At 51.0% G+C, this 26,811-nt stretch overlaps 1 protein-coding gene across 3 annotated transcripts in view; it reads left to right on the top strand.

The window, feature by feature from the left end:
• top2b (DNA topoisomerase II beta) overlaps nt 1-26,811 on the top strand; it is a 33,572-nt gene that overhangs the window by 2,155 nt on the left and 4,606 nt on the right. Inside the window, exons 2-30 of one of the 3 annotated variants that reach the window (XM_035430918.1) lie at nt 3,021-3,200; nt 4,195-4,285; nt 5,259-5,322; nt 6,455-6,600; nt 7,068-7,165; nt 8,473-8,685; nt 8,769-8,942; nt 10,133-10,234; nt 10,660-10,797; nt 10,996-11,134; nt 11,285-11,442; nt 11,948-12,073; nt 12,313-12,423; nt 12,517-12,622; nt 13,853-13,962; nt 14,294-14,386; nt 15,175-15,289; nt 15,921-16,042; nt 18,148-18,296; nt 19,204-19,435; nt 20,488-20,622; nt 21,063-21,263; nt 21,716-21,911; nt 23,544-23,635; nt 23,976-24,131; nt 24,581-24,664; nt 26,009-26,206; nt 26,412-26,571; nt 26,772-26,811. The exon at nt 26,772-26,811 is cut by the window's right edge and continues 119 nt beyond it. In XM_035430918.1, coding sequence (XP_035286809.1) covers nt 3,021-3,200; nt 4,195-4,285; nt 5,259-5,322; nt 6,455-6,600; nt 7,068-7,165; nt 8,473-8,685; nt 8,769-8,942; nt 10,133-10,234; nt 10,660-10,797; nt 10,996-11,134; nt 11,285-11,442; nt 11,948-12,073; nt 12,313-12,423; nt 12,517-12,622; nt 13,853-13,962; nt 14,294-14,386; nt 15,175-15,289; nt 15,921-16,042; nt 18,148-18,296; nt 19,204-19,435; nt 20,488-20,622; nt 21,063-21,263; nt 21,716-21,911; nt 23,544-23,635; nt 23,976-24,131; nt 24,581-24,664; nt 26,009-26,206; nt 26,412-26,571; nt 26,772-26,811 — 3,929 coding nt within the window. Of the gene's footprint in view, nt 1-3,005; nt 3,201-4,194; nt 4,286-5,258; nt 5,323-6,454; nt 6,601-7,067; nt 7,166-7,269; nt 7,294-8,472; nt 8,686-8,768; nt 8,943-10,132; nt 10,235-10,659; nt 10,798-10,995; nt 11,135-11,284; nt 11,443-11,947; nt 12,074-12,312; nt 12,424-12,516; nt 12,623-13,852; nt 13,963-14,293; nt 14,387-15,174; nt 15,290-15,920; nt 16,043-18,147; nt 18,297-19,203; nt 19,436-20,487; nt 20,623-21,062; nt 21,264-21,715; nt 21,912-23,543; nt 23,636-23,975; nt 24,132-24,580; nt 24,665-26,008; nt 26,207-26,411; nt 26,572-26,771 lie in introns of those variants that run through there. The other 2 variants (XM_035430917.1, XM_035430919.1) reach the window with 2 other exon arrangements.

The following is a 26,811-nucleotide window of genomic DNA, read 5'->3' as shown; positions in this document are numbered from 1 at the left end:
TGAAAGCAGCATTTGATCATGTGCATCATGACACACATCATCGTGATGGGTGTCCTGTTGCCATCCATGTGTTGTGATACGAACCGCCCGGCGATGATGCTTGCGGACGCGTGCCCCTAGCGAAAAGGCGTCGAGAAGGGCTGGTAAAATAGATTTCACAGCAAGGACATCCTTTGGTTTCCACACCAGCCGCTGTGTCTCTACAGAGTGTCTGGAGAGGGAAGTTGCAGTTTGTGAGATTGGTTTCAGCTTTTTAAAGAAAGGCACAGATTGATTCCGGCGAGTTTTGGCGGGTGTTCGGATTGCTGACGCGCGGCTGGAGGGGCTTCCTGGTTGAACGGCCGCCCGGTCTTGGAGTCCCGCTGACACAGATCCCGATTTGTCAGAAGCGCCCGTTCCTTGGTTTATTAGCAGAGAACATGCCTACATGTGGACAGACTGAGCAGAACATAATAAGGAGAACAGGCCATCCAAACAGTGCTCTCCTTTTTCCTACCACTAAGGGGTACCTAGTGTTCACGGTTTCCCTAGAAATGGGGTAATATTCTGTGCCGTATCAGACCTGGTCTTGAAAACCCCCAAAGATTCTGCCTCTATTAGATGACCTGCCAAGCTACTCTCTGCGTGGAAAAAATACTTCCTAACGTCTGTGTGGAATTTAGTTTTTTCTATTTGCCATTTAAACCCCCTTGTTCTAACAGAACTCAACCTGAAGAATATTATGAAGTTCACTTTTTTAATCCCTTTTATGAATTTAAAATTAATTGCCTAATGTGACTTATCTCACATTATTGTTATTCTCATTGACTCCTGTTCCACGGGAATCCCCTGTGGGTGAGCTGCGAACCTCCTGCTCTCGCAGGTATCCTGTTCCGCAGGAGTCTCCTGCCAGATAGCTGCTCAGCTCCTGCTCTCGCAGGTATCCTGTTCCGCAGGAGTCTCCTGCCAGATAGCTGCTCAGCTCCTGCTCTCGCAGGTATCCTGTTCCGCAGGAGTCCCCTGCCAGATAGCTGCACAGCTCCTGCTCTTGCAGGTTCCTGTTCCGCAGGAGTCTCCTGCCAGATAGCTGCTCAGCTCCTGCTCTCGCAGGTATCCTGTTCCACGGGAGTCTCCTGCCAGATAGCTGCTCAGCTCCTGCTCTCTCAGGTATCCTGTTCCACGGGAGTCTCCTGCCAGATAGCTGCTCAGCTCTTGCTCTCTCAGGTATCCTGTTCCACGGGAGTCTCCTGCCAGATAGCTGCTCAGCTCCTGCTCTCTCAGGTATCCTGTTCCACGGGAGTCTCCTGCCAGATAGCTGCACAGCTCCTGCTCTCGCAGGTATCCTGTTCCGCAGGAGACTCCTGCCAGATAGCTGCTCAGCTCCTGCTCTCTCAGGTATCCTGTTCCGCAGGAGTCTCCTGCCAGATAGCTGCTCAGCTCCTGCTCTGTCAGGTATCCTGTTCCGCAGGAGTCTCCTGCCAGATAGCTGCTCAGCTCCTGCTCTCTCAGGTATCCTGTTCCGCAGGAGTCTCCTGTCAGTTGCGTGATGCTCTGAGACCTGGTTGCCAGGATACTCAGCCAAGCCTTCCTCTGGGAGTTGGCGGTACCAGCCTGGCTGTAAAGGCTGGAGGGGGTTATATGCAGAGTAGTACAGCGCTCATGGAAGTGGGCTTGTGACTCAGAGGTTGCAGGTTTGATGCCCTGGTGGGGCACTGCCATTGTGCCCTTGAGAAAAGGTGCTTAACCTGAAGCAACCAGCCGTGTAACAGGATTGTTTGTTAAAATGCCGTCTGTGTCAGTTGCTCTGGATAAAAGCGTGCGCTAAGTGCTGGGCTGTAAATGTGTCTGAAGTAGCTCTTTCAGGGCTGAGCTCATTACCCATAAAGCCAACCAGGTCTAGGTCTTTTAGACGAAGCTGGTTCCTTTCAGTTTAACTGGTTTCTATTCAAACCAGATTTAAATGTAATTAGTTAATCGGTTTTATTTGTCGTTTTGGTGTGGGGGTGTAAGTGTGGTGTAAGTCCTATAGATGTTTCAGTCCTAGAAGTATTCAGAGTGTATTCAAAGTAAGATGTTTAAGGAGGGTTTGTTGATTTTTTTTTTTTTTTTTTTTTTTACAAAATTTTCAAAATAGTGATTTGAATTTTCAAAATACTAAAGACAAATTTTAATCACAGCCCCTCCACATGCACACACACATGCTCAGACACACACACACACACACGCTCACACACACACGCTCACACACACACACGCTCACACACACATGCTCAGACACACACACACGCACATGCTCTCACATACACACGCTCACACACACATACACACATGCTCACACACACGCACACACACACACACACATACACACATGCTCACACACACACATGCTTACACACACATACACACATGCTCACACACACGCACACACACACACACACATACACACATGCTCACACACACACATGCTTACACACACACACACACATGCTCACACACACGCACATGCTCTCACACACGTGCGCACACACACACACACGCACATGCTCTCACACACACACGCTCACACACACACACACACACACACGCGCACACACACACATGCTTACACACACACGCACATGCTCTCACACACACACGCTCACACACACATACACACATACACACACACGCACATGCTCACACACACACACACGCTCACACACACACATGCTTACACACACACACGCACATGCTCTCACATACACACATGCTCTCACATACACACGCTCACACACACACACACATGCTCACACACACACACACATGCTCACACACACACACATGCTCACACACACACACACACGCTCACACACGCATACACACATGCTCACACACACACACACACACACACACACACGCTCACACACACACACACACACACACACAGCAGAAGCACATGGTGTGTTTCTCAGTCTGCTTTTAGCAGCACTGTGGGGACATTGCTCTCTGCCCTGGTAACGCGGTTGTGCCGGTGTGTCTAATGACAGACCCTCTTTGATAAGAACAATGCGGCCCGAAAGGAGGAGGCCAACGGGCGGTCCGAGGGAGGGAAGGGCGAGGCGGCCCGGAAGGACGGCTCCAAGAAGATGTCCGTGGAGCGCGTGTATCAGAAGAAGACCCCGCTGGAGCACATCCTGCTCCGTCCCGACACCTACGTGGGCTCTGTCCAGCCTGTCACCCAGGTGAGTCACCTGCACCGAAACGCACACTGTAGTTATGAGCTCACGGCAGCGTGGAGGTTAAACCTTAACTCCTCTCACTGTATACGTGCAAATGCACACACACTCTCACACAAACACACACACACACACACACACACACAAACACACGCACACACACAGAACCACACACACACACACACGCACTCACACACACACACACATGCACAGAACCACACACACACACACGCACTCACACACACACACACACAGAACCACACACACGCACTCACACACACACACTCTCACACAAACACACACACACACACACACACACAAACACACACACACACACAGAACCACACACACACACGCACTCACACACACACACACATGCACAGAACCACACACACACACACGCACTCACACACACACACACACACACACACAGAACCACACACACGCACTCACACACACACACACACACACACACACAGAACCACACTCACACACTCACACACACACACACACACACACATACACTCTCACACACACGCGCGCACTCTCACACACACACACACACAGAACCACACACACACACTCTCACACAAACACACACACACACACAGAACCACACACACACACTGCAGCTCTGTGTGTCTAACAGAGATGCATTCCACTCATTTACACTGTTTGAATATTTCCCCTCTGATAAAGGGCTTCCCAGCAACATTATGAAATATGCTTGAGATGCATCTGTGAGAAACGGTCATCATTTGTGGGGCCTGAAAGGAAGGTTATGAATATGCAATGAGGTTTGATTTGTCATACCCTGGAGTTTTGCTTGTAATTTATCACATAAATGATAACCGTATATATCCTGAGGGACCTGGTGCTTGGACATAAAAACATAGCCTTTTCCGAGTTCTCTAAGAGAAGCGGTTATTTAATTAATTCTGATCCTCAACTCTGAGTTTACGTGTTTGGTTTTTTTGTTCTGTTTTTTTTTCTTCTTCAGCAAATGTGGGTTTTTGATGAAGACGTGGGGATGAACCAGCGGGAGATCACCTACGTCCCTGGGCTCTACAAGATCTTTGATGAGATCCTGGGTAAGAGGCGTGTTCTGGGGGCGGTTCATGGGGGCGGTTCTGGGGGCGTGTTCTGGGGGCGGTTCTGGGGGGCGTGTTCTGGGGGCAGTTCATGGGACGGCCGAGGTCACAGTTCAATCTGTTTAATCTTCTAGCCCCTCCCTCTCCTCATTAGCTATTATCGACTCCTTCTCTAGCCAGTCAGGTGGCTGCGCTCTGTCTGCGCAGGTGGCTGCAGCTGGTGCTGTGGCTGCGCAGCTCTGCTGGTGGCAGGAGAGTAACAGTGCGTTATGCCGGTCCTTGCAAAGTCAGAAATGAAGATACAGTGTCTTTAACGCCTGGCACTGGTTTTGGCCGTGATTTGGTTCCCAGGTGTACGGGGGTGTGGGGGGAGGAGGGTTCTGACATCTTTTGCTTTAATCTGCTTGGCCTGTTGGCTCTGACCAAGCAAAACACACTAAGAAAGTGATTCTATTTTAATGGTGGCACTGAATTCTCCAGCACTGCCACCTCTGTCCCAAAAAAAACTTCGACTGCTTATTTTAAAAGGAAGAAAGAAATACATTGTCTGAAATGTGGTTTGGAACAGTGGTGCCCAAATATTTTGAGCTGGTCCAGTTCAGGATTTGAGGTTTAGAGATTCGGGTTTTGGGAAAGCCCTAAGCATTTCCCCCTTCCCCTGGGACTTTTTCTTATGAAAATGACTTCCTGCAAAAACCTCATGTGTATGTTTCCTGGGTTACCTATGTAATGTGCTACCTGTTTGGCTTACCTGTCTGCTGTGTGTTGAGATAACAGCTTGTATTGCCCCCTTAAAGGGTTAAGAAATCATTTCCCAATGCCACCCCCCCCTCTCATGAAAGTGTGCACTGGGGATTGTAATTGGCTGTGTACATGAGCACTGATCATTGGATGGATGGATGGATGGATTGATTGATTGGTTGATTGATTGGAGGTATTGATCGAGCGGCTCTCTCTCCTCTCTCCCACACAGTGAACGCGGCTGATAACAAACAGCGGGACAAGAACATGTCGTGTATAAAGATCACCGTCGACCCGTGAGTGTCTCCCGGACCACCCCCCCGGGGGCTCTGCTGGGGTTTCGGGGGTTACCGTAGTAACAGAGGTGGGAAGTACGAGGCATCAGTCACAGTGGGCGGGGCTTCTGTGCGCCAGCAATCGCTCGTTCACACAAACCAATCGGTGCATGTTGCTCTCGGCAGCTAAGCCTTGCGATTGGTTAAATTCATTGATGACCCACCCTTTCCCGTCTCCACTTGTAATCCCTCACTAAAATAATTAGGTATAATACAAATGTATAACGATGATAATAATGATGATGAAAGATGGTTCGAATCCCGGCCTTGGCCTTTTTGTATGGGGTTTGCATGTTCTCCCCGTGTCTACATGGGTTTCCTCCGGGTACTCCGGTTTCCTCTCACAGTCCAAAGACATGCAGACTAGGGCTGGGCGGTATATCACAGTGACAATTATCGCGTGCAATAACGGTCATCGCCACCGTGTGGTGTACCGCCTTTCTTTTTGTCTTTTTCACGAATATTAATTATATACGTGATGCGATGGCAAACAACCACGCTTTTGGAGGCCGTGTGAAACGCTTTCCGGAAAAAAAAGTCACCTATCGCTTGACCGTAAGACAGCCAGCAAGGCCTTGCAGCTTCCGCGCGATCGGCAGAATCACATGATCACACTGAAGCTGTGCGACCTTGCTGCTGATTGGCTGTCTTAACTGTCAACACCCAGTAGGTAACAGCGGTTATGTTTTTCTCCGGAAGCATTTTACACAGCCTCTTTAGCTGTTTAGTAACGCTTCAGGTATAATTGAAAAGAAGAAGACAAAAGAAAGGTGATACGCCACACGGTGGCGACGACCGTTATTGCACGTGATAATTATCACTGCGATATATCGCCTAGCCGTAATGCAGGCTCTGAATTGCCCGTATGTATGAGTGTGTGAGTGAATGGTGGGTGTGCCCTGCGATAGATTGGCGGCCTGTCCAGGGTGTATTCCTGCCTCTCGCCCAATGCATGCTGGGATAGGCTCCAGCACCCTCTGTGACCCTGCTCAGGATAAGCGGGTATAGATAATGGATGGATAGATGTCACGTTTGATGGAGATGGAGATAGACGGACTTATTGTTTTGTTTTATCTGCTTTGTATCTCGCCAGCGAGTCAAACACCATCACTATCTGGAACAACGGGAAGGGCATCCCGGTGGTGGAACACAAAGAGGAGAAGATGTACGTCCCCGCTCTCATTTTCGGGCACCTGCTCACCTCCAGCAACTACGACGACGACGAGAAGAAGGTCACAGGCGAGTGGCGCTCGGCCCAGTCCAGCTTGGTCCAGCTCGGCTCGGCTCGGTCCGGCTCAGCTTGGTCCAGCTCGGCTCAGCTCGGCTTGGTCTGGCTCAGCTTGGTCCGGCTCAGCTCAGCTTGGTCTGGCTCGGCTCGGTTCGGCTTGGTCCGGCTCGGCTCAGCTCGGTCCGGCTTGGCTCAGCTCGGTCTGGCTCGGCTCGGCTTGGCTGCTGTACCGGGCTCGCCGGGTCATAGCTGTAATCTGTGAATCTGTCGTATTTGAGTTCAGTAATTCTGAAATAATCTAGGAAGACATGTTGGGCTGTCTCTGCTTGTAGCCGTGAATTGATCGTTCGTTTGGTTTAGCGACTGTAGTAGCTTAGCTGAGTAATAACGCCAGTCTGTGTGAATGTTTGAAGTGGAGGTTCTTCAGGTGAGGAGCTGTTTTTAACGGTCTTGCGTTTCCTTTCTGTCCCTGTTTCAGGCGGTAGGAATGGTTATGGTGCTAAACTCTGCAATATCTTCAGTACAAAATTCACCGTGGAAACGGCGTGCAAAGAGTACAAACACAGCTTCAAACAGGTACGGAGTCCTGCCCCAAAATTTCACACGCCCGTTTCCCTATTGTCCGTTCTGTGACCACATGGGTAGTGTTGTGTGTTAATGCGCCATCCCGACCCCTCTAGGGACAGTGACGCCTGACCTGTAAGGTAAGAGTCCCGCCTCCTGGTTTCTTATCACCTCGGCTAGGTTTTTGGGGTCACACGGGGGGTCAGGTCGGCTCCTGGGTTCGATTCTCCCTCTACGGCAACCGTTCCCCTGGAACAGGCGGTACGATTAGCCCGCCATGCTAACGGCCAAAGCCCCTGGAACAGGCGGTACGATTAGCCCGCCATGCTAACGGCCAAAGCCCCCGGAACAGGCGGTACGATTAGCCCGCCGTGCTAACGGCCAAAGCCCCCGGAACAGGCGGTACGATTAGCCCGCCATGCTAACGCCCAAAGCCCCCGGAACAGGCGGTACGATTAGCCCGCTGTGCTAACGGCCAAAGCCCCCGGAACAGGCGGTACGATTAGCCCGCCATGCTAACGGCCAAAGCCCCCGGAACAGGCGGTACGATTAGCCCGCCATGCTAACGGCCAAAGCCCCCGGAACAGGCGGTACGATTAGCCCGCCATGCTAACGGCCAAAGCCCCCGGAACAGGCGGTACGATTAGCCCGCCGTGCTAACGGCCAAAGCCCCGAACAGGCGGTACGATTAGCCCGCCATGCTAACGCCCAAAGCCCCCGGAACAGGCGGTACGATTAGCCCGCCGTGCTAACGGCCAAAGCCCCCGGAACAGGCGGTACGATTAGCCCGCCGTGCTAACGGCCAAAGCCCCCGGAACAGGCGGTACGATTAGCCCGCCATGCTAACGGCCAAAGCCCCCGGAACAGGCGGTACGATTAGCCCGCCATGCTAACGGCCAAAGCCCCCGGAACAGGCGGTACGATTAGCCCGCCATGCTAACGGCCAAAGCCCCCGGAACAGGCGGTACGATTAGCCCGCTGTACTAATGGCCAGCTTCAGACTGACTGCTAATTTAATGGGTGTCCCGGCTGCACAGGAGGGTTTATGGCTTCAGGAGCAGCGATACTCAACCCATGATAGGGTTCATTTATACGTTTCATTCACTTGCCTGAGTGAGAAGCACAATGTCCACTAAATCCACCTGGTTTCTGGTATTTTTTCCTCCCTCTACTCCTTTTCTTTCCTGTTGTCCCTCTTGCTTTGTCCTTTTCTTTTTACTCTTCTCCCCCTTTTCTCTTTCTGTCTCTCTCCCTCTTTCTTTTTTTCTCTCTGTCCTTCTCCCTCTCTCTCACTCCCCATCCCTCTCTCCCTCTCTCAGACCTGGCAGAATAACATGACTAAGACCAGTGAGCCCAGGATAAAGTTCTTTGATGGTGAAGACTTCACCTGCGTGACCTTCCAACCCGACCTGTCCAAGTTCAACATGGAGAAGCTGGATAAGGACATCCTGGCCCTGCTGACGCGGAGGGCCTACGATGTGGCAGGGTCCTGCCGGGGGGTCAAGGTCATGCTCAACGGGAAGAAGCTTCCGGTAGGCCTGTCGCCCGTTCGGCTCTCTGTCGGAGCGCTGCGGTTCTTTGTACTCTGGTGACTGACCCCCGGCGCCCCCTGCAGGTAACCGGCTTCCGCAGCTACGTGGACCTGTACGTGAAGGACAAGCTGGACGAGACGGGCGTGGTGCTGAAGGTGGTGAACGAGGCGGTGAACGAGCGCTGGGAGGTGTGCCTGACGCTGAGCGAGAAGGGCTTCCAACAGATCAGCTTCGTCAACAGCATCGCCACCACCAAGGTAACCCCGGCAACCACATCCCTGCGCCTCCTACCCCCAAACCCAGCATTGCCACCACTACAGTAACCACAGCAACCGCATCCATGTACCACCTACCCCAAACCCAGCATTGCCACCACCACAGTAACCGCGGCAACTGCATGCCTGTGCCTCCTACCCCCAAATCCAGCGTCCTCACTACCACAGTAACTGCGGTAACTGTATCCCTGCGCCTCCTACCCCCAAACCCAGCATCCCCACTACCACAGTAACCGCAGCAACCGCATCCCTGCACCCACTACCCCAAACCCAGCATCGCCACCATTACGGTAACCGCGGCAACTGCATCCCTGCGCCCCCTACCCCAAAACCCAGCATCTCCACCACCAAGGTAACTGCGGCAACCGCATCCCTGCACCCCCTACCCCCAAACCCAGCATCGCCACCACTAAGGTAACCGCGGCAACTGCATCCCTGCGCCCCCTACCCCCAAACCCAGCATCGCCACCACTAAGGTAACCGCGGCAACTGCATCCCTGCGCCCCCTACCCCAAAACCCAGCATCGCCACCACCAAGGTAACTGCGGCAACCGCATCCCTGCACCCCCTATCCCCAAACCCAGCATCGCCACCACTAAGGTAACCGCGGCAACTGCATCCCTGCGCCCCCTACCCCCAAACCCAGCATCGCCACCACTAAGGTAACCGCGGCAGCTGCATCCCTGCACCCCCTACCCCAAAACCCAGCATCGCCACCACCAAGGTAACTGCGGCAACCGCATCCCTGTGCCTCCTACCCCAAAACCCAGCATCGCCAGCACCAAGGTAACCGCGGCAACTGCATCCCTGCGGCAACTGCATCCCTGCGCCCCTACCGCAAACCCAGTGTCCCCACCACCTAGGTAACCGCGACAACCGCATCCCTGCCCCACCTACCCCTAAACCCAGCGTCCCTACCATCACGGTAACCGCGACAACCGCATCCCTGTCCCACCTACCCCTAAACCCAGTATCCCTACCATCACGGTAACCGCGACAACCGCATCCCTGCACCGCCTACCCCCAGATCCAGCATTCCCTCCGCCAAAGTAACTGCAGGACCTCTCATGCCCATCACCCCCTGTGCCCTAGCTGGTTTGTATTTTTATTTTTAGTCTGTAACCTTGGTAACGGTAACGCCTGTGACACTGGTAACTATTTCCCATCTCCAGGGCGGCAGGCACATTGACTACGTGGTGGACCAGATCGTGGCCAAGCTGATCGAAGTGGTCAAGAAGAAGAACAAGGCAGGCGTGACGGTCAAACCCTTCCAGGTCAGAGATCAAAGTCAGCTTTGACAAAGTCACAATTAACACAGAATCCCTTCCTTAACTCAGATTTACACCGACTTTCATCAGACGCTGTTTATCAAGAGTGCCTTTCATGCATTTATACAGCTGGATATTTTACTGAAGCAATTCAGGTTAAGTAGCTATATCCCCATCTGGGGATTGAACCTGCAACCTCAGAGCCCAGTTCCCTCAGCCCTATACTACACTGCCCCCCGGTGGCGAGGGATGGTGCTCAGGCAAAGCAGACGAGTCCATTGCATTAACACTGTGCTTCCACATTTTACTGTACGATCAGCAGAAGTGGGGTTTTGATGGAGCCGTTTCAGTCTATGTTTAGCTGGGCGTGTTTTTTGTGTTTTTTGAGTGCCTGTGCCATAAAGTAAACGTGCACCTCTGCTCCCTCTCAGGTGAAGAACCACATCTGGGTGTTTGTGAACGCCCTGATCGAGAACCCCACCTTCGACTCCCAGACCAAGGAGAACATGACGCTCCAGACCAAGTGCTTCGGCTCCAAGTGTCCGCTCTCCGATAAGTTCATACGCGCGGTGAGTGAGCGCAGCTGAACCTGGTCCTGGTTCTGCTGGGTTTGGTCGTCACTGGGCATTTAATTGGTCAATTAAAGCAGCTGATTACACAGGTAACTCACCTCACCTGGTTTCTTGGGTTTAAGACCTGGGTCGGCCACCTTTGGCTTAGACATTGAGGAAAGTAATTGGTGGTTTTTGTCGCCCCCTTGTGTACAGGCGACGAACTGCGGCATTGTGGAGAGCATTCTGAACTGGGTCAAGTTCAAGGCTCAGACTCAGCTCAACAAAAAGTGCTCCTCCGTCAAGTACAGCAAGATCAAGGGCATCCCCAAGCTGGACGACGCCAACGACGCCGGTGAGACTCGCCTGTGTCTCCTTACCTGTGCAGCCTCGCCAGTGTGTTCGTACCTGTGTCTTTATACCTGTGTGTCCTTACCTGTGCAGCCTTACCTGTGCTGTCTCACCTGTGAGTCCTCACCTGTGTGCACTCCCCTGCCTCTCTCAGGTGGGAAGCACTCCTCAGACTGCACGCTGATCCTGACGGAGGGGGACTCCGCTAAGTCGCTGGCTGTTTCGGGGCTCGGGGTGATTGGCAGGGACCGATACGGGGTGTTCCCCCTCCGCGGGAAAATCCTCAACGTCCGAGAGGCCTCCCACAAACAGGCGAGTGTGTGTGTGTGTGTGTGTGTGTGTGTGTGACTGAGAGAGGAGTGTGTGTGTGTGTGTGTGTGTGTGTGTGACTGAGAGAGGAGTGTGTGTGTGTGTGTGTGTGTGTGTGTGTGTGAGAATGTGTGTATGTGTGTGTGTGTGTGTGTGTGTGTGTGACTGAGAGAGGAGTGTGTGTGTGTGTGTGTGTGTGTGTGACTGAGCGAGGAGTGTGTGTGTGTGTGACTGAGAGAGGAGTGTGTGTGTGTGTGTGTGTGTGTGTGTGACTGAGAGAGGAGTGTGTGTGTGTGAGTGTGTGTGTGTGTGTGTGACTGAGAGAGGAGTGTGTGTGTGTGTGTGTGTGTGTGTGACTGAGAGAGGAGTGTGTGTGTGTGTGTGTGACTGAGAGAGGAGTGTGTGTGTGTGTGTGTGTGACTGAGAGAGGAGTGTGTGTGTGTGTGTGTGTGTGTGTGTGTGTGAGTGTGTGTGTGTTAGATCTGAGTCTTATTGACTCTCCCTGCAGATTATGGAGAACTCAGAGATCAACAACATCATCAAGATTGTGGGCTTGCAGTACAAGAAAAGCTATGAGGACCCAGAATCCCTTCGCTCGCTACGCTACGGAAAGATCATGATCATGACCGATCAGGTACTGTGCGCGTGTGTGTCTGATGGTTTTCATTGGATAATGCCTGGATCCTAGTGTAAATTTCCAGGAAGAACCCAGAATGTGTCCACAAATCACAGCTGCAGTTTTATTACTAACACACATGATTGGTGGAGTTCCGCTCTTTTGTCTATACCTGAGGAGTCATCCTGGCTGTCCTGTCGCTGTATTGAAGCGGGACGTTTGACTGATTCCCCCCCCCCCGTCCCCCTCCCCCTCAGGACCAGGATGGCTCCCACATTAAGGGTCTGCTCATCAACTTCTTCCATCACAACTGGCCGTCCCTGCTCAAACACACCTTCCTGGAGGAGTTCATCACTCCCATCGTCAAGGTAACCAGCGGCAGGGGGTGGGGCTACTGGTGTAGGGTGTGGCCTGAGGTTTAGGGGGCGGGGTTTGAGTGTGACGGCTTGTCCTGTTTCCAGGCCAGTAAGAACAAGCAGGAGCTGTCCTTCTACAGCATTCCAGAGTTCGACGAGTGGAAGAAACAGACGGAAAATTACAAAACCTGGCACATTAAGTACTACAAAGGTCTGTACAGTCACCATGCCCCCCTTTCTTTCTATCACCCCTCCACCACCTTTCTTTCTCTCTATCCCTTCACCCTGTTTCTTTCTCTCCATCCTCCCTCTCTCTCTCTGTCTCCCCTCCTGCTCACTCTCCCCCTTTCAATCTAATTTATTTGGCACTTCAATATACCACCAACTTTACACAAAATGAAATGCTTCCATGTAATAAACATGGAAATTGTGTGTGTGTGTTTATGTACAAGCACATATTAATAACACAGCTATGCATGTGCAATATTATATGGAATGATGGACCATTGTGGTGTGCGTGTGTGTGTGCGCGCGCGTGCATGTATGTGCACGTGTGCGTGCGTGTGTGTGTCTGTGTCTGTGTCTGTATGTGCACGTGTGCGTGCATGTGTGTCTGTGTGCACGTGTGCATGCGTCTGTGTGTGCACGTGTGCGTGTGTGTCTGTGTCTGTATGTGGACGTGTGCGTGTGTCTGTGTGTGCACGTGTGCATGCGTCTGTATGTGGACGTGTGCGTGTGTCTGTGTGTGCACGTGTGCGTGTGTGTCTGTGTGTGCACGTGTGCCTGTGTGTGCACGTGTGCGTGTGTGTCTGTCTGTATGTGGACGTGTGTCTGTGTGTGCACGTGTGCATGCGTCTGTATGTGGACGTGTGCGTGTGTCTATGTGTGCACGTGTGCGTGTGTGTCTGTGTGTTGCACGTGTGCGTGTGTGTCTGTATGTGGACGTGTGTGTGTGTCTGTGCACGTGTACGTGTGTCTGTGTGTGTGCGTGTGTGTCTGTGTCTCTATGTGGACGTGTGCTTGTGTCTGTGTGTGGACGTGTGCGTGTGTCTGTGTGTGCACGTGTGCGTGTGTGTCTGTATGTGCACGTGTGCGTGTTTGTCTGTGTCTCTATGTGGACGTGTGCGTGTGTCTGTGTGTGCACGTGTGCGTGTGTCTGTGTGTGTGCGTGTGTGTCTGTGTCTCTATGTGGACGTGTGCGTGTGTCTGTGTGTGCACGTGTGCATGTGTCTGTGTGTGCACGTGTGCGTGTGTCTGTGTGTGCACGTGTGCGTGTGTCTGTGTGTGCACGTGTGCGTGTGTCTGTGTGTGTGTGCACGTGTGCGTGTGTGTCTGTGTGTGCACGTGTGCGTGTGTCTGTGTGTGTGTGCTCGTGCGTGTGTCTGTGTGTGTGTGCACGTGTGCGTGTGTCTGTCTGTGTGTGCTCGTGCGTGTGTTCCAGGTTTGGGTACGAGCACAAGCAAAGAGGCGAAGGAGTACTTTGCGGACATGGAGAAACACCGCATCATGTTCCGCTACATGGGCACGGAGGACGACGCTGCCATCACCCTGGTTAGCTCCGCCTCACTTCCTGCCTCCCGCCTCACTTCCTGTCTCACCCTCACACTCACAACACTCGGGGCAGCTAATGCATGGATTTGGGGGCTGAAGTTTAATCTTACTGCTTTGAAAATGGATATTTAAAATAATAAAATAAATATAAATAACATAGGTGTCAAAACAGGGCGACTTGTGACAGCTTGGCTTAGTCTGTCTGCAACCCAGACGGCAAGTCAAAGTTCCCTCTCCCTCTTTCTCTCCCTCCCTCTCTCCCCCCCGTCTCTGTCTGTCCCTTCCTCTCTCTTCCTCCCCCCCTTATCTCTCTCTCTCGCTCTCTCTCCAGGCCTTCAGTAAAAAGAAGACGGATGACAGGAAGGAGTGGCTCACTAACTTCATGGAGGACAGGAGACAGCGCCGGTTACACGGCCTGCCGGAGGTGCGACCCCAGAAACACTCAAACAGCTGCATGTGTGTTCTGTGTGTGGCATGAACCATGGGTTCAGTGAGCTGCGTTCCTCTTAATTATGGGAGTTGTAGTTTTAAGCAGCAGGTTTGGACAGGCTTTCCTGTGGGTTCAGTAGTTTAGAGACTGATCCTCCTGTGGGTTCGGTAGTTTAGAGACCGATCCTCCGGTGGGTTCAGTAGTTTAGAGATTGATCCTCCTGTGGGTTCAGTAGTTTAGAGACTGATCCTCCTGTGGGTTCAGTAGATTATGGACCGATCCTCCGGTGGGTTCAGTAGATTATGGACCGATCCTCCGGTGGGTTCAGTAGTTTAGAGACCGATCCTCCTGTGGGTTCAGTAGTTTTGAGAATGATCCTCTTGGGGGTTCGGTAGTTTATAGACTGATCCTCCTGTGGGTTCAGTAGTTTTGAGAATGATCCTCTTGGGGGTTCAGTAGTTTAGAGACTAATCCTCCTGTGGGTTCAGTAGTTTATAGACTGATCCTCTTGGGGGTTCAGTAGTTTATAGACTGATCCTCCTGTGGGTTCAGTAATTTATAGACTGATCCTCCTGTGGGTTCAGTAGTTTATAGACTGATCCTCTTGGGGGTTCAGTAGTTTATAGACTGATTCTCCTGTGGGTTCAGTAATTTATAGACTGATCCTCCTGTGGGTTCAGTAGTTTATAGACTGATCCTCCTGTGGGTTCAGTAGATTAGAGACTGATCCTCCTGTAGGTTGAGTAGTTTAGAGACTGATCCTCCTGTGGTTCTTGTTGCAGCAATTCCTGTACGGCACACAGGCGCGGCACCTGTCCTACAACGACTTCATTAACAAAGAGCTCATCCTCTTCTCCAACTCCGACAACGAGCGCTCCATCCCCTCTCTCGTCGATGGTGTGTATCTCCTGCCCCCTTCTTATGATGTCATGAGCGCACAAGCCGTTATCGATCCCTTTGTGATGATGTGGCCTGTCCCTTTATGACGATGTGGCCTGTCCATTTGTGATGTGATGATGTGGCCTGTCCCTTGGTAATGATGTGGCCTGTCCCTTTGTGATGATGTGGCCTGTCCCCTGGTGGTGATGTGGCATGTCCCCTGATGATGATGTGGCCTGTCCCTTTGTGATGATGTGGCCTGTCCCTTTGTGATGATGTGGCGTGTCCCCTGGTGATGATGCGGCCTGTCCCTTTATGACGATGTGGCCTGTCCCTTTATGATGATGCTGCGTGTCCCTTTGTGATGTGATGTGGCCTGTCCCTTTGTGATGATGCTACGTGTCCCTTTGTGATGTGGCCTGTCCCTTTGTGATGATGCTGCGTGTCCCTTTGTGATGTGATGATGTGGTCTGTCCCTTTGTGATGATGCTGCGTGTCCCTTTGTGATGATGCTGCGTGTCTCTTTGTGATGTGATGATGTGGTCTGTCCCTTTGTGATGATGCTGTGTGTCCCTTTGTGATGATGCTGTGTGTCCCTTTGTGATGATGCTGTGTGTCCCTTTGTGATGTGATAATGTGGCGTGTGCAGGGATGAAGCCGGGCCAGAGGAAGGTGCTGTTCACCTGTATGAAGAGGAACGATAAGCGGGAGGTGAAGGTGGCCCAGCTGGCCGGATCAGTGGCAGAGATGTCAGCGTACCATCACGGCGAGGTTTATTATTATTATTATTATTATTCTTGTTATTATTTATAGTAGTAATAATAGTAGCAGTAACAGTAGTAGTAGTAGTAGTAGTCGTGGTAGCAGTAGCAGTAATGGTAGCAGTAATAGTAGTCATAGTAATAGTGGTAGCAGTAACAATAGTAGTCATAGCAGTAGTAGTAGTAGTAGTAACAGTAGTAGTCATGGTAACAGTAGTAGTAGTAGTAACAGCAGTAGCAGTAACAGCAGCAGTAGTAGTAGTTATAGTAACTGTAGTAATAGTCATAGTAGCAGTAGTGGCTCTCATAGTAACAGTAGTGGTAGTAGTAATCATAGTAACAGTAGCAGTAGTAGTCGTAGCAGTAACAGTAGTGGTAGTAGTAATCATAGTTTTAGTAGCAGTAGTAGTAGTAGCAGTAACAGTAGTAGTCATAGTAACAGTAGCAGCAGTAACAGTAGTAGTAGTCATAGTAACAGTAGCAGTAACAGTAGTAGTAGTCATAGTAACAGTAACAGTAGTTGTAGTCATAGTAACAGTAGCAGTAGTAGTCATAGTAACAGTAGTAGCAGTAGTCATAGTAACAGTAGCACTAACAGTAGCGGTAGTCATAGTAACAGTAGTAGTAGTCATAGTAACAGTAACAGTAGCAGTAGTAGTAGTCATAGTAACAGTAGAAGTAACAGTAGCGGTAGTCATAGTAATAGTAGCAGTAGTCATATTAACAGTAGCAGTAGTAGTAGTCATAGTAACAGTAGCAGTAGTAGTAGTCATAGTAACAGTAGCAGTAGCGGTAGTCATAGTAACAGTAGCAGTAGTCATAGTAACAGTAGCAGTAGTAGTAGTCATAGTAACAGTAGCAGTAGCGGCAGTCATAATAACAGTAGCAGTAGTAGTAGTCATAGTAACAGTAACAGTAGCAGTAGCGGTAGTCATAGTAATAGTAGCAGTAGTCATAGTAACAGTAGCAGTAGTAGTAGTCATAGTAACAGTAGCAGTAGTAGTAGTCATAGTAACAGTAACAGTAGTAGCAGTAATCATAGTAACAGTAGCAGTAGTAGTAGTCATAGTAACAGTAACAGTAGCAGTAGTCATAGTAACAGTAGCAGTAGCGGTAGTCATAGTAACAGTTGCGGTAGTCATAGTAGCAGTAGTAGCAGTAATCATAGTAACAGTAACAGTAGCGGTAGTCATAGTAACAGTAGCAGTAGTCATAGTAACAGTAGTAGCAGTAATCATAGTAACAGTAGCGGTAGTCATAGTAATAGTAGCAGTAGTCATATTAACAGTAGCAGTAGTAGTAGTCATAGTAACAGTAGTAGCAGTAATCATAATAACAGTAACAGTAACAGTAGTAGTAGTCATAGTAGCAGTAGCGGTAGTCATAGTAACAGTAGAAGTAACAGTAGCGGTAGTCATAGTAATAGTAGCAGTAGTCATAGTAACAGTAGCAGTAGCAGTAGTCATAGTAACAGTAGCAGTAGCAGTAGTCATAGTAACAGTAGCAGCAGTTACAGTAGTAGTAATCATAGTAGCAGTAGCGGTAGTCATAGTAACAGTAACAGTAGCAGTAGTCATAGTAACAGTAGCAGTAGCGGTAGTCATAGTAACAGTAGCAGTAGTAGTAGTCATAGTAACAGTAGTAGCAGTAATCATAGTAACAGTAGCAGTAGTCATAGTAACAGTAGCAGTAGCGGTAGTCATAGTAACAGTAGCAGTAGCAGTAGTCATAGTAACAGTAACAGTAGCAGTAGTCATAGTAACAGTAGCAGTAGCGGTAATCATAGTAACAGTAGCAGTAGTCATAGTAACAGTAACAGTAGCAGTAGCGGTAGTCATAGTAACAGTAACAGTAGTAGTAGTCATAGTAACAGTAGTAGCAGTAATCATATTAACAGTAGCAGTAGTCATAGTAACAGTAGCAGTAGCGGTAGTCATAGTAACAGTAGCAGTAGCAGTATTCATAGTAACAGTAGCAGTAGTCATAGTAACAGTAGCGGTAGTCATAGTAACAGTAGCAGTAGTAGTTTGTTGTGGTGGTCCCTGCATGTCAGATGCCCTGTCCCTCCTGCCCCGCGCGCGGTTCAGTCTGTGACTCTCAGTCTGTGTGCTGCAGCAAGCACTGATGATGACCATCGTGAACCTGGCACAGAACTTTGTGGGCAGCAACAACGTCAACATCCTGCAGCCACTCGGCCAGTTCGGCACCCGCATCAACGGGGGCAAAGATGCTGCCAGCCCCCGTTACATTTTCACTATGCTCAGGTAACTCACACACCTGTGCTCAGGTAACACACCTTACACACCTGTGCACCTTTATTTTGCTCAGGTAACTCACCTTACACACCTGTGCACCTCTACTGTGCTCAGGTAACACACCTTACACACCTGTGCTCAGGTAACTCACCTTACACACCTGTGCACCTCTACTGTGCTCAGTTTACTCACCTTACACACCTGTGCACCTCTACTGTGCTCAGGTAACACACCTTACACACCTGTGCACCTCTACTGTGCTCAGTTTATTCACCTTACGCACCTGTGCACCTCTACTGTGCTCAGGTAACTCACCTTACACACCTATGCATTTTTACTGTGCTAAGATAACTCACCTTACACACCTGTGTTCAGGTAAACCTTACACACCTGTACATCCTTACTGTGCTCAGGTAACACACCTCATACACCTGTGCATCTTTACTCTGCTCAGATAACTCACCTTACACCCCTGTGTTCAGGTAACACACCTGTACATCCTTACTGTGCTCAGGTAACACACCTCATACACCTGTGCATTTTTTTCTGTGCTCAGGTAACTCACCTTACACACCTGTGCATCTTTACTGTGCTCAGGTAACACATCGTACGCACCTGTGCTCATCTGTTACACCATCACCGAGCTCAGGTAACACCCCAACAGCGTATACACTTGTGCCTCATGGTAATCAAGGCAACACTCCACTTGCATTACGTAGTGTTACGCCACCACTTCCACCCACTGTCACCAGAGGGATACAAATCTCAGTACCAGCCCATTGAAGTAACTCCACAGGCCCACAGAAACCCTAGCTCTAACGGCCGTCCCGACGTACCCCCCCCACCCTGCATCACCCCCCCAACCCCCAATCAACCCCCAATCACCCCCCCATCACCCCCCCCCCCCTCCCCACAGTCCCCTAGCCAAGCTGCTCTTCCCGGCGGTGGACTCAAACCTGCTCAAGTTCCTGTACGACGACAACCAGAAGGTGGAGCCGGAGTGGTACATTCCCATCATCCCCATGGTGCTGGTGAACGGGGCCGAGGGCATCGGCACCGGCTGGGCCTGCAAGATCCCCAACTACGACCCGCGCGAGATCGTCAACAACATCAACCGCATGCTGGAGCAGCAGGACCCGCTGCCCATGGTACCGTCCCCCTGCCCGCCCGCGCTCCACACCTGCTCCTCTTAGCACCACCCTAAAAAAGAAAAATAACGGATAATATTCATTACTTCTGGGTTTTATTTTGGGTTGAATATTTCATCCAGCTGGTTTCTAGTGAGCTGCAGTGGCTAGCTAAGTCATACCGAACCACTGCACAGGTGATTCAGACCTTCTGGTGGCTAGTGAACTCGGGCTGGCTGAATTGAATTTGCACATACAACATACCTCCATGTTTGTCACATACTACTTAAAACCCATTTCAGACCAAAGTTTCGCCTCTTGGCTCTAAAACGGTCCGCCTGCTATTGGACGAGCTGAATTGTGTGCGCAGGCGAGCTGAATTGTGTGCGCAGGCGAGCTGAACTGTGTGCGCAGGCGAGCTGAATTGTGTGCGCAGGCGAGCTGAACTGTGTGCGAAGGCGAGCTGAACTGTGTGCGAAGGCGAGCTGAACTGTGTGCGAAGGCGAGCTGAACTGTGTGCGAAGGCGAGCTGAACTGTGTGCGAAGGCGAGCGTGGGTATCAGACCCACTGAGAGGGCCGTGCACACTGCCGCACCTCCTCTCTGCGTCGGGCGCTCTGAGAGGGCCGTGCACACTGCCGCACCTCCTCTCTGCGTCGGGCGCTCTGAGAGGGCCGTGCACACTGCCGCACCTCCTCTCTGCGTCGGGCGCTCTGAGAGGGCCGTGCACACTGCCGCACCTCCTCTCTGCGTCGGGCGCTCTGAGAGGGCCGTGCACACTGCCGCACCTCCTCTCTGCGTCGGGCGCTCTGAGAGGGCCGTGCACACTGCCGCACCTCCTCTCTGCGTCGGGCGCTCTGAGAGGGCCGTGCACACTGCCGCACCTCCTCTCTGCGACTCTAAAATGGTTTCGTTGTGTCGCGGCTCTTTGGCCTGAACTGGGCTTAAGGCTGCCAGACTATGAACCCAGGGGCTTTGGCCTGAGCTCAGTGTAAATTAAGTACGTTTCCTGTTTTTAACGCTGATACGCTGATGCATATTAAGTGCGTTTCCTCTTTTCCTGTCCTCACGAAGCTCCCCAGCTACAAGAACTTCCGGGGCGTGATCCACGAGCTGGGGCAGAACCAGTACATGGTGAGCGGGGAGGTGTCTGTTCTGGACAAGAACACCATCGAGATAACAGAACTGCCCGTCCGCACCTGGACCCAGGTACGCCAAACACACACACCCAAACACACACACACACATACACATACACACACCCGAACACGCACACGCACACACACACACACACACACACACATACACACACCCAAACATAACATAACAGAACATAATGTAAGACGAGAACAGGCCATTCAGCCCAACACTGCTCCTCCATTCCTACCACTAAACTGTACTTAAGGCTTAGTTTACCTATAAGCAAGATAGTATCTAACACTGTATCAAGCCGGGCCTTGAATACTCCCAGTGTTTCTGCCTCCACTACATGTCCAGGCAGTGTGTTGAGTACTGAGTGCTGTACTGCATGCTGTATGCTGTACTGAACGCTGTACTGATATAATCGCAGTGTGTTGAGCACTGAACACTGTACTGATATAAGCGCAGCGTGTTGAGTACTGAACACTGTACTGAACGTGGCTTTGCAGGCTTATAAGGAGTCAGTGCTGGAGCCCATGCTGCAGGGGACGGATAAGACCCCGGTGCTCATCAGTGACTATAAGGAGTACCACACCGACTCCACCGTCAAGTTCCTGGTGCGAATGAGTGAGGAGAAGCTCCGCGAAGCTGAGGCTGCTGGCCTGCACAAAGTCTTCAAGCTGCAGTCCAGCCTCACCTGCCACTCTATGGCAAGTGCTACCTGCCGCTCACCTGGAGCCTGTCACTCACCTTACACCTGTGACCTGCCATGCACCTGGAGCCTGTGACCTGTCACTCACCTTTGTGCGCGTGTGCGCGTGTGCGTGTATATGCATGCGTGCGTGTGTGAGTACATGCGGGACGGAGTGTGGCGCAGTGGGTAAGGAACTGCGCTCGTAACCGAAAGGTCGCAGGTTCGATTCCCGGGTAAGGACACTGCCGTTGTACCCTTGAGCAAGGTACTTAACCTGCATTGCTTCAGTATATATCCAGCTGTATAAATGGATACAATGTAAAGTGCTATGTAAAAAGTTGTGTAAGTCGCTCTGGATAAGAGCGTCTGCTAAATGCCTGTAATGTAATGTAATGTAATGTATATGTGTGTGTGTGTATGGATATGCGTGTGTGCGTGCGTGTAATGAGGTTTCCCTTCTCTCTGAAGGTGCTCTTTGATCACATGGGCTGTCTAAAGCGCTATGCATCCGTCAATGACATTCTCAAGGAGTTCTTTGAGCTCCGCCTCCACTACTACAAGCTGAGGAAGGATTGGCTGGTCGGCATGCTGGGGGCGGAGTCAGCCAAACTGTCTAATCAGGCGCGGTTTGTGCTGGAGAAGATTGACGGCAAGATTTCTATCGGTAATTATTAATATTTATCCCTCAAATACGGTTTCATTTATTTAGGCCTGGGTCTGATATTAACTGTTGAGTTTTGCTGTGTAAATGTGTGGGAGTTTTGTAGTGTTAATCTGTTGGGGTTAGGGTTAGGTTAGGCTGTGGCAGTTAGGGTTAGGTTAGGCTTAGGTTATGTTGCGGAGAGTTTTGTTGTGTAAAGCAGTGGGAGTTAGGGTTAGGTTGTGGCGGTTTGGGTTGGGTTAGGTTAGGTTGTAGGGGTTGGGGTTGGGTTAGGTTGTGGCGGTTTGGGTTGGGTTAGGTTAGGTTGTGGCGGTTTGGGTTAGGTTAGGTTGTAGGGGTTGGGGTTAGGTTAGGTTGTGGCAATTGGGGTTAGGTTAGGTTGTAGGGGTTGGGGTTAGGTTAGGTTGTAGGGGTTGGGGTTAGGTTAGGTTGTGGCAATTGGGGTTAGGTTAGGTTGGCGGTTGGGGTTAGATTAGGTTGTAGGGGTTGGGGTTAGGTTAGGTTGTAGGGGTTGGGGTTAGGTTAGGTTGTAGGGGTTGGGGTTAGGTTAGGTGTAGGGGTTCGGTTAGGTTGTAGGGGTTGGGGTTGGGTTAGGTTGTGGCAATTGGGGTTAGGTTAGGTTGTAGGGGTTGGGGTTAGGTTAGGTGTAGGGGTTCGGTTAGGTTGTAGGGGTTGGGGTTAGGTTAGGTTGTATGGGTTGGGGTTAGGTTAGGTTGTAGGGGTTGGGGTTAGGTTAGGTTGTGGCGGTTGGGGTTAGGTTAGGTTGGCGGTTGGGGTTAGGGTATGTTAGGTTGTAGGTGTTGGGGTTAGGTTAGGTTGTGACAGTTGGGGTTAGGTTAGGTTGTGGCGGTTGGGGTTAGGTTAGGTTGTGGCGGTCGGGGTTAGGTTAGGTTGTGGCGGTCGGGGTTAGGTTAGGTTGTAGGGGTTGGGTTAGGTTGTGGCGGTTGGGGTTAGGTTAGGTTGTAGGGGTTGGGGTTGGGTTAGGTTGTGGCGGTTGGGGTTAGGTTAAGTTGTGGTGGTTGGGGTTAGGTTAGGTTGTGGCGGTTGGGGTTAGGTTAGGTTGTGGCGGTCGGGGTTAGGGTATGTTAGGTTGTAGGCGTTGGGGTTAGGTTAGGTTGTGACAGTTGGGGTTAGGTTAGGTTGTGGCGGTTGGGGTTAGGTTACGTTAGGTTGTAGGGGTTGGGGTTAGGTTAGGTTGTGGCGGTTGGGGTTAGGTTGTGGCGGTTGGGGTTAGGTTAGGTTGTGGCGGTTGGGGTTAGGTTAGGTTGTGACAGTTGGGGTTAGGTTAGGTTGTGGCGGTCGGGGTTAGGTTACGTTAGGTTGTAGGGGTTGGGGTTAGGTTAGGTTGTAGGGGTTGGGGTTAGGTTAGGTTGTGGTGTTGACGTTAGGTTAGGTTGTAGGGGTTGGGGTTAGGTTAGGTTGTGGTGTTGACGTTAGGTTAGGTTGTGGCGGTTGGGGTTAGGTTAGGTTGTAGGGGTTTGGGTTAGGTTGGGTTGTGGCGGTTGGGGTTAGGTTAGGTTAGGTTGTAGGGGTTGGGGTTAGGTTAGGCTGTAGGGGTTGGGGTTAGGTTAGGTTGTCAGGGTTAGGGTTGGGTTAGGCTGTGGGATCTGATGTTTTTCTGTGTCACTCTCACAGAGAACAGGTCCAAGCGGGAGTTGATCCGGCTGCTCCTGCAGAGGGGCTACGAGTCCGACCCCGTCGCCGCCTGGAACAGAGCCCAGGAGAAGGTAGCGCCCCACAGCCCCCGCCTCCAAGTGTAAACTCCACCCCTCTGGCACTGACTCCACCCCCAAGTACAGACTCCACTCATCTGTCACTGACTCTACCCCTCTGGCACTGACTCCACCCCCAAGTACAAACCCCACCCATCAGGCACTGACTCCACCCCCAAGTACAAACTCCACCCGTCTGGCACTGACTCCACCCCCAAGTACAAACTCTTCCCCCCCAAGTTTACTCCTTAGCATAGAGTTTAATCTGCACTGCCCTTCATGACCTTCATGGTGTAGGGAGGAGCCCAACGACTGGCTGTGTCCTGATTGGTGGGTTGCCTGTGTGTGTTTTCAGTCATTGGAGGAGGAGGATGCGGACGGTAACGACAGCGACAGCTCCATAGACTCCGGCTCGTCATCGGGACCAAACTTTAACTACATCCTGGGAATGCCCCTCTGGTGCCTGAGCAAGGAGAAGGTGGAGGAGCTCCTCAAACAGCGAGACTCCAAGGTGCTGTATGCAAGGCATTGTGGGAAGGGTACAATACACAAGGCATTGTGGGAGAGTACTGTATGTAAGGCATTGTGGGAAAGGTACTGTGGACAGTGGATTGTGGGAAGGGCATCTACGCAAAGCATGTTGGGAAAGGTAGTCTGTACTTAAGGTCATAGTTTGTTTGTGTAAACCTAGAGTTAGGGCTGTTGTTGTAAATGGAGAGTCAGAGTTGTGCTGGTGTAAAGGTAGAGTAAGGATAGTGTTGTAAATGGAGAGTCAGAGTTGTGTTGGTGTAAATGGAGAGTCAGAGTTGTGCTGGTGTAAAGGTAGAGTAAGGATAGTGTTGTAAATGGAGACTCAGAGATGTGTTGGTGTAAATGGAGAGTCAGAGTTGTGCTGGTGTAAAGGTAGAGTAAGGACAGTGTTGTAAATAGAGACTCAGAGTTGTGCTGTGTTGTTTGCAGAAAGCTGAGCTGAACGAGCTTCAGAGGAAGTCTTCAGAAGACCTGTGGAAGGAGGACCTGGCCGTCTTCATCGAGGAGCTAGACGTGAGTAACCGCCTTGTAACCCCTCCCACCCGCCCAAAGGGATCACAGAGCTTCTCCACCCTAGCTCCCCAGTGGTGGAACGAACTCCCCGTCCCTCTCCGAACCTCCCCCTCACTACCCATCTTCCGCCGTGGCCTGAAGACTCATCTCTTCAGACCATACCTAGACTAACCACCACCACGCTGTATTTCACTCTTTATCAAAAAAAAAAAAAAAAAAACCCTTTTCCTGTCACTTGTTACATGTTGCCCCATCCCAACACCTCTTGGTAATTTGTATTTGTCCTAATACTGTAGCTTATTCTTCTGCCTAGTTGGCTTTGCAGATGTTAGGCCAGAATAGTGTTCACTGTTCTCGGCTAGAAATAGCTGTACAAAATAAGTATTGTACCTTACTGAACCTGTGTTTAGCAGTTGTCTACGACCATGAAATGCACTTTTTTTGTACGTCGCTTTGGATAAAAGTGTCTGCCAAATGAATGTAATGTAATGTAATGTGAGTCTTCCTCTATCCCACAGCCACACCCTAAAACCACACCCCACAGCCACACCCTAAAGCCACACCCTAAAACTTCACCTCGCAGCCACAGCCTAAAATCACAGCCACACCCTAAAACTACAGCCACACCCTAAAACCACAGCCGCTCCCTAAAACTTCACCCCGCAGCCACAGCCTAAAATCACAACCACACCCTAAAACTACAGCCACACCCTAAAACCACAGCCACTCCCTAAAACCACACCCCAAAACTACAGCCATACCCTAAAATCACAGCCACTCCCTAAAACCACACCCCAAAACTACAGCCACACCCTAAAACCACAGCCACTCCCAAAAAAACCGCACCCTAAAACTACAACCACACCCTAAAACTACAGCCACACCCTAAAACCACAGCCACCCCCTAAAACTACAGCCACACCCTAAAACCATGGCCACTCCCTAAAACCACACCCTAAAACCACAGCCACTCCCTAAAACCACACCCAAAAACTACAGTCACACCCTAAAACCACAGCCACTCCCAAAAAAACAGCACCCTAAAGCCACAACCACACCCTAAAACTACAGCCACACCTCAAAACTACAGCCAAACCCTAAAACCACACCCCAAAACTACAGCCACACCCTAAAACCACAGCCACTCCCAAAAAAACCGCACCCTAAAACTACAGCCACACCCCAAAACTACAGCCACACCCTAACACCACAGCCACTCCCTAAAACCACACCCAAAAACTACAGCCACACCATAAAGCTACACCCTAAAACTCCAGTGTGCGTGAGCCAAACCCTGTGAGCAGTGGCTGATTTGAGAGAGTGTTTGTCTCCCCCTGCTGGCAGCGTGTGGAAGCGCAGGAACGGGAGGACCAGAGCGCAGGGAAGACCCCTAAGCTGGTGAAAGGGAAGGTGGGCAAGCCCAAAGTGAAGAAGATGCAGCTGGAGGAGACCCTGCCCTCCCCCTTTGGCCGCCGCATCGTGCCCCAGGTCACACAGGCCATGAAGGCGGACGCCTCCAAGAAGATGACCAAGAAGAAGAAGGTGAGCCTATGAATATCCATGACATGAATGCAGGAGGTTATTCATATTAATGAGTTGGGACTCATGAGGCTAACTCCAGCTACAGAATGGTGTGATGTCGCCGAGATGTAGCTGTAGGTGTGTGTGTGTGTGTGTGTGTATTTGAAGTGGACAGCCATTTGTGTGATCTTGCATGGTAACCATCGGTGACGCCCTTGTTTCTCAGGGTGACGTGGATCTGTCGGTGAAAATGGAGTTTGATGAGGAGTCGGGGGCCCTGGGGTCGGAGGGAGGGGGCGGAGACTCACTCATCTCCCCCTCGGGCCTGCCAGTGCCTGGGGCCAAGCCCAAAGCTCCGCGAGTCAAGAGGGAGAAGAAGGAACCAGGTCAGTGACAGAGAGCATCATGGGAACAGTAGTCCTCTCCATTTTGTATTTGTACAGGTCCTCTATTGCTACCAGATGATCAGCTCCTGCTTTACTGCAGAATCTCCTTAGTATCCATGGTGACCGAGTTGCATGTGATGTGTGTTTGTGGGGTGACTGGATGGTGTGTGATGTGTGTATTTTGGGGCGATGTGTCTCAGGCACCCCCCGGGTGAAGAAAACGCCTGGACCAAAGGGATC

The sequence above is a fragment of the Anguilla anguilla genome, chromosome 8, assembly GCF_013347855.1.
Source record: "Anguilla anguilla isolate fAngAng1 chromosome 8, fAngAng1.pri, whole genome shotgun sequence".
Classification (NCBI taxonomy): Eukaryota; Metazoa; Chordata; class Actinopteri; order Anguilliformes; family Anguillidae; genus Anguilla; species Anguilla anguilla.
This window is presented reverse-complemented; position numbering and strand designations above follow the sequence as displayed.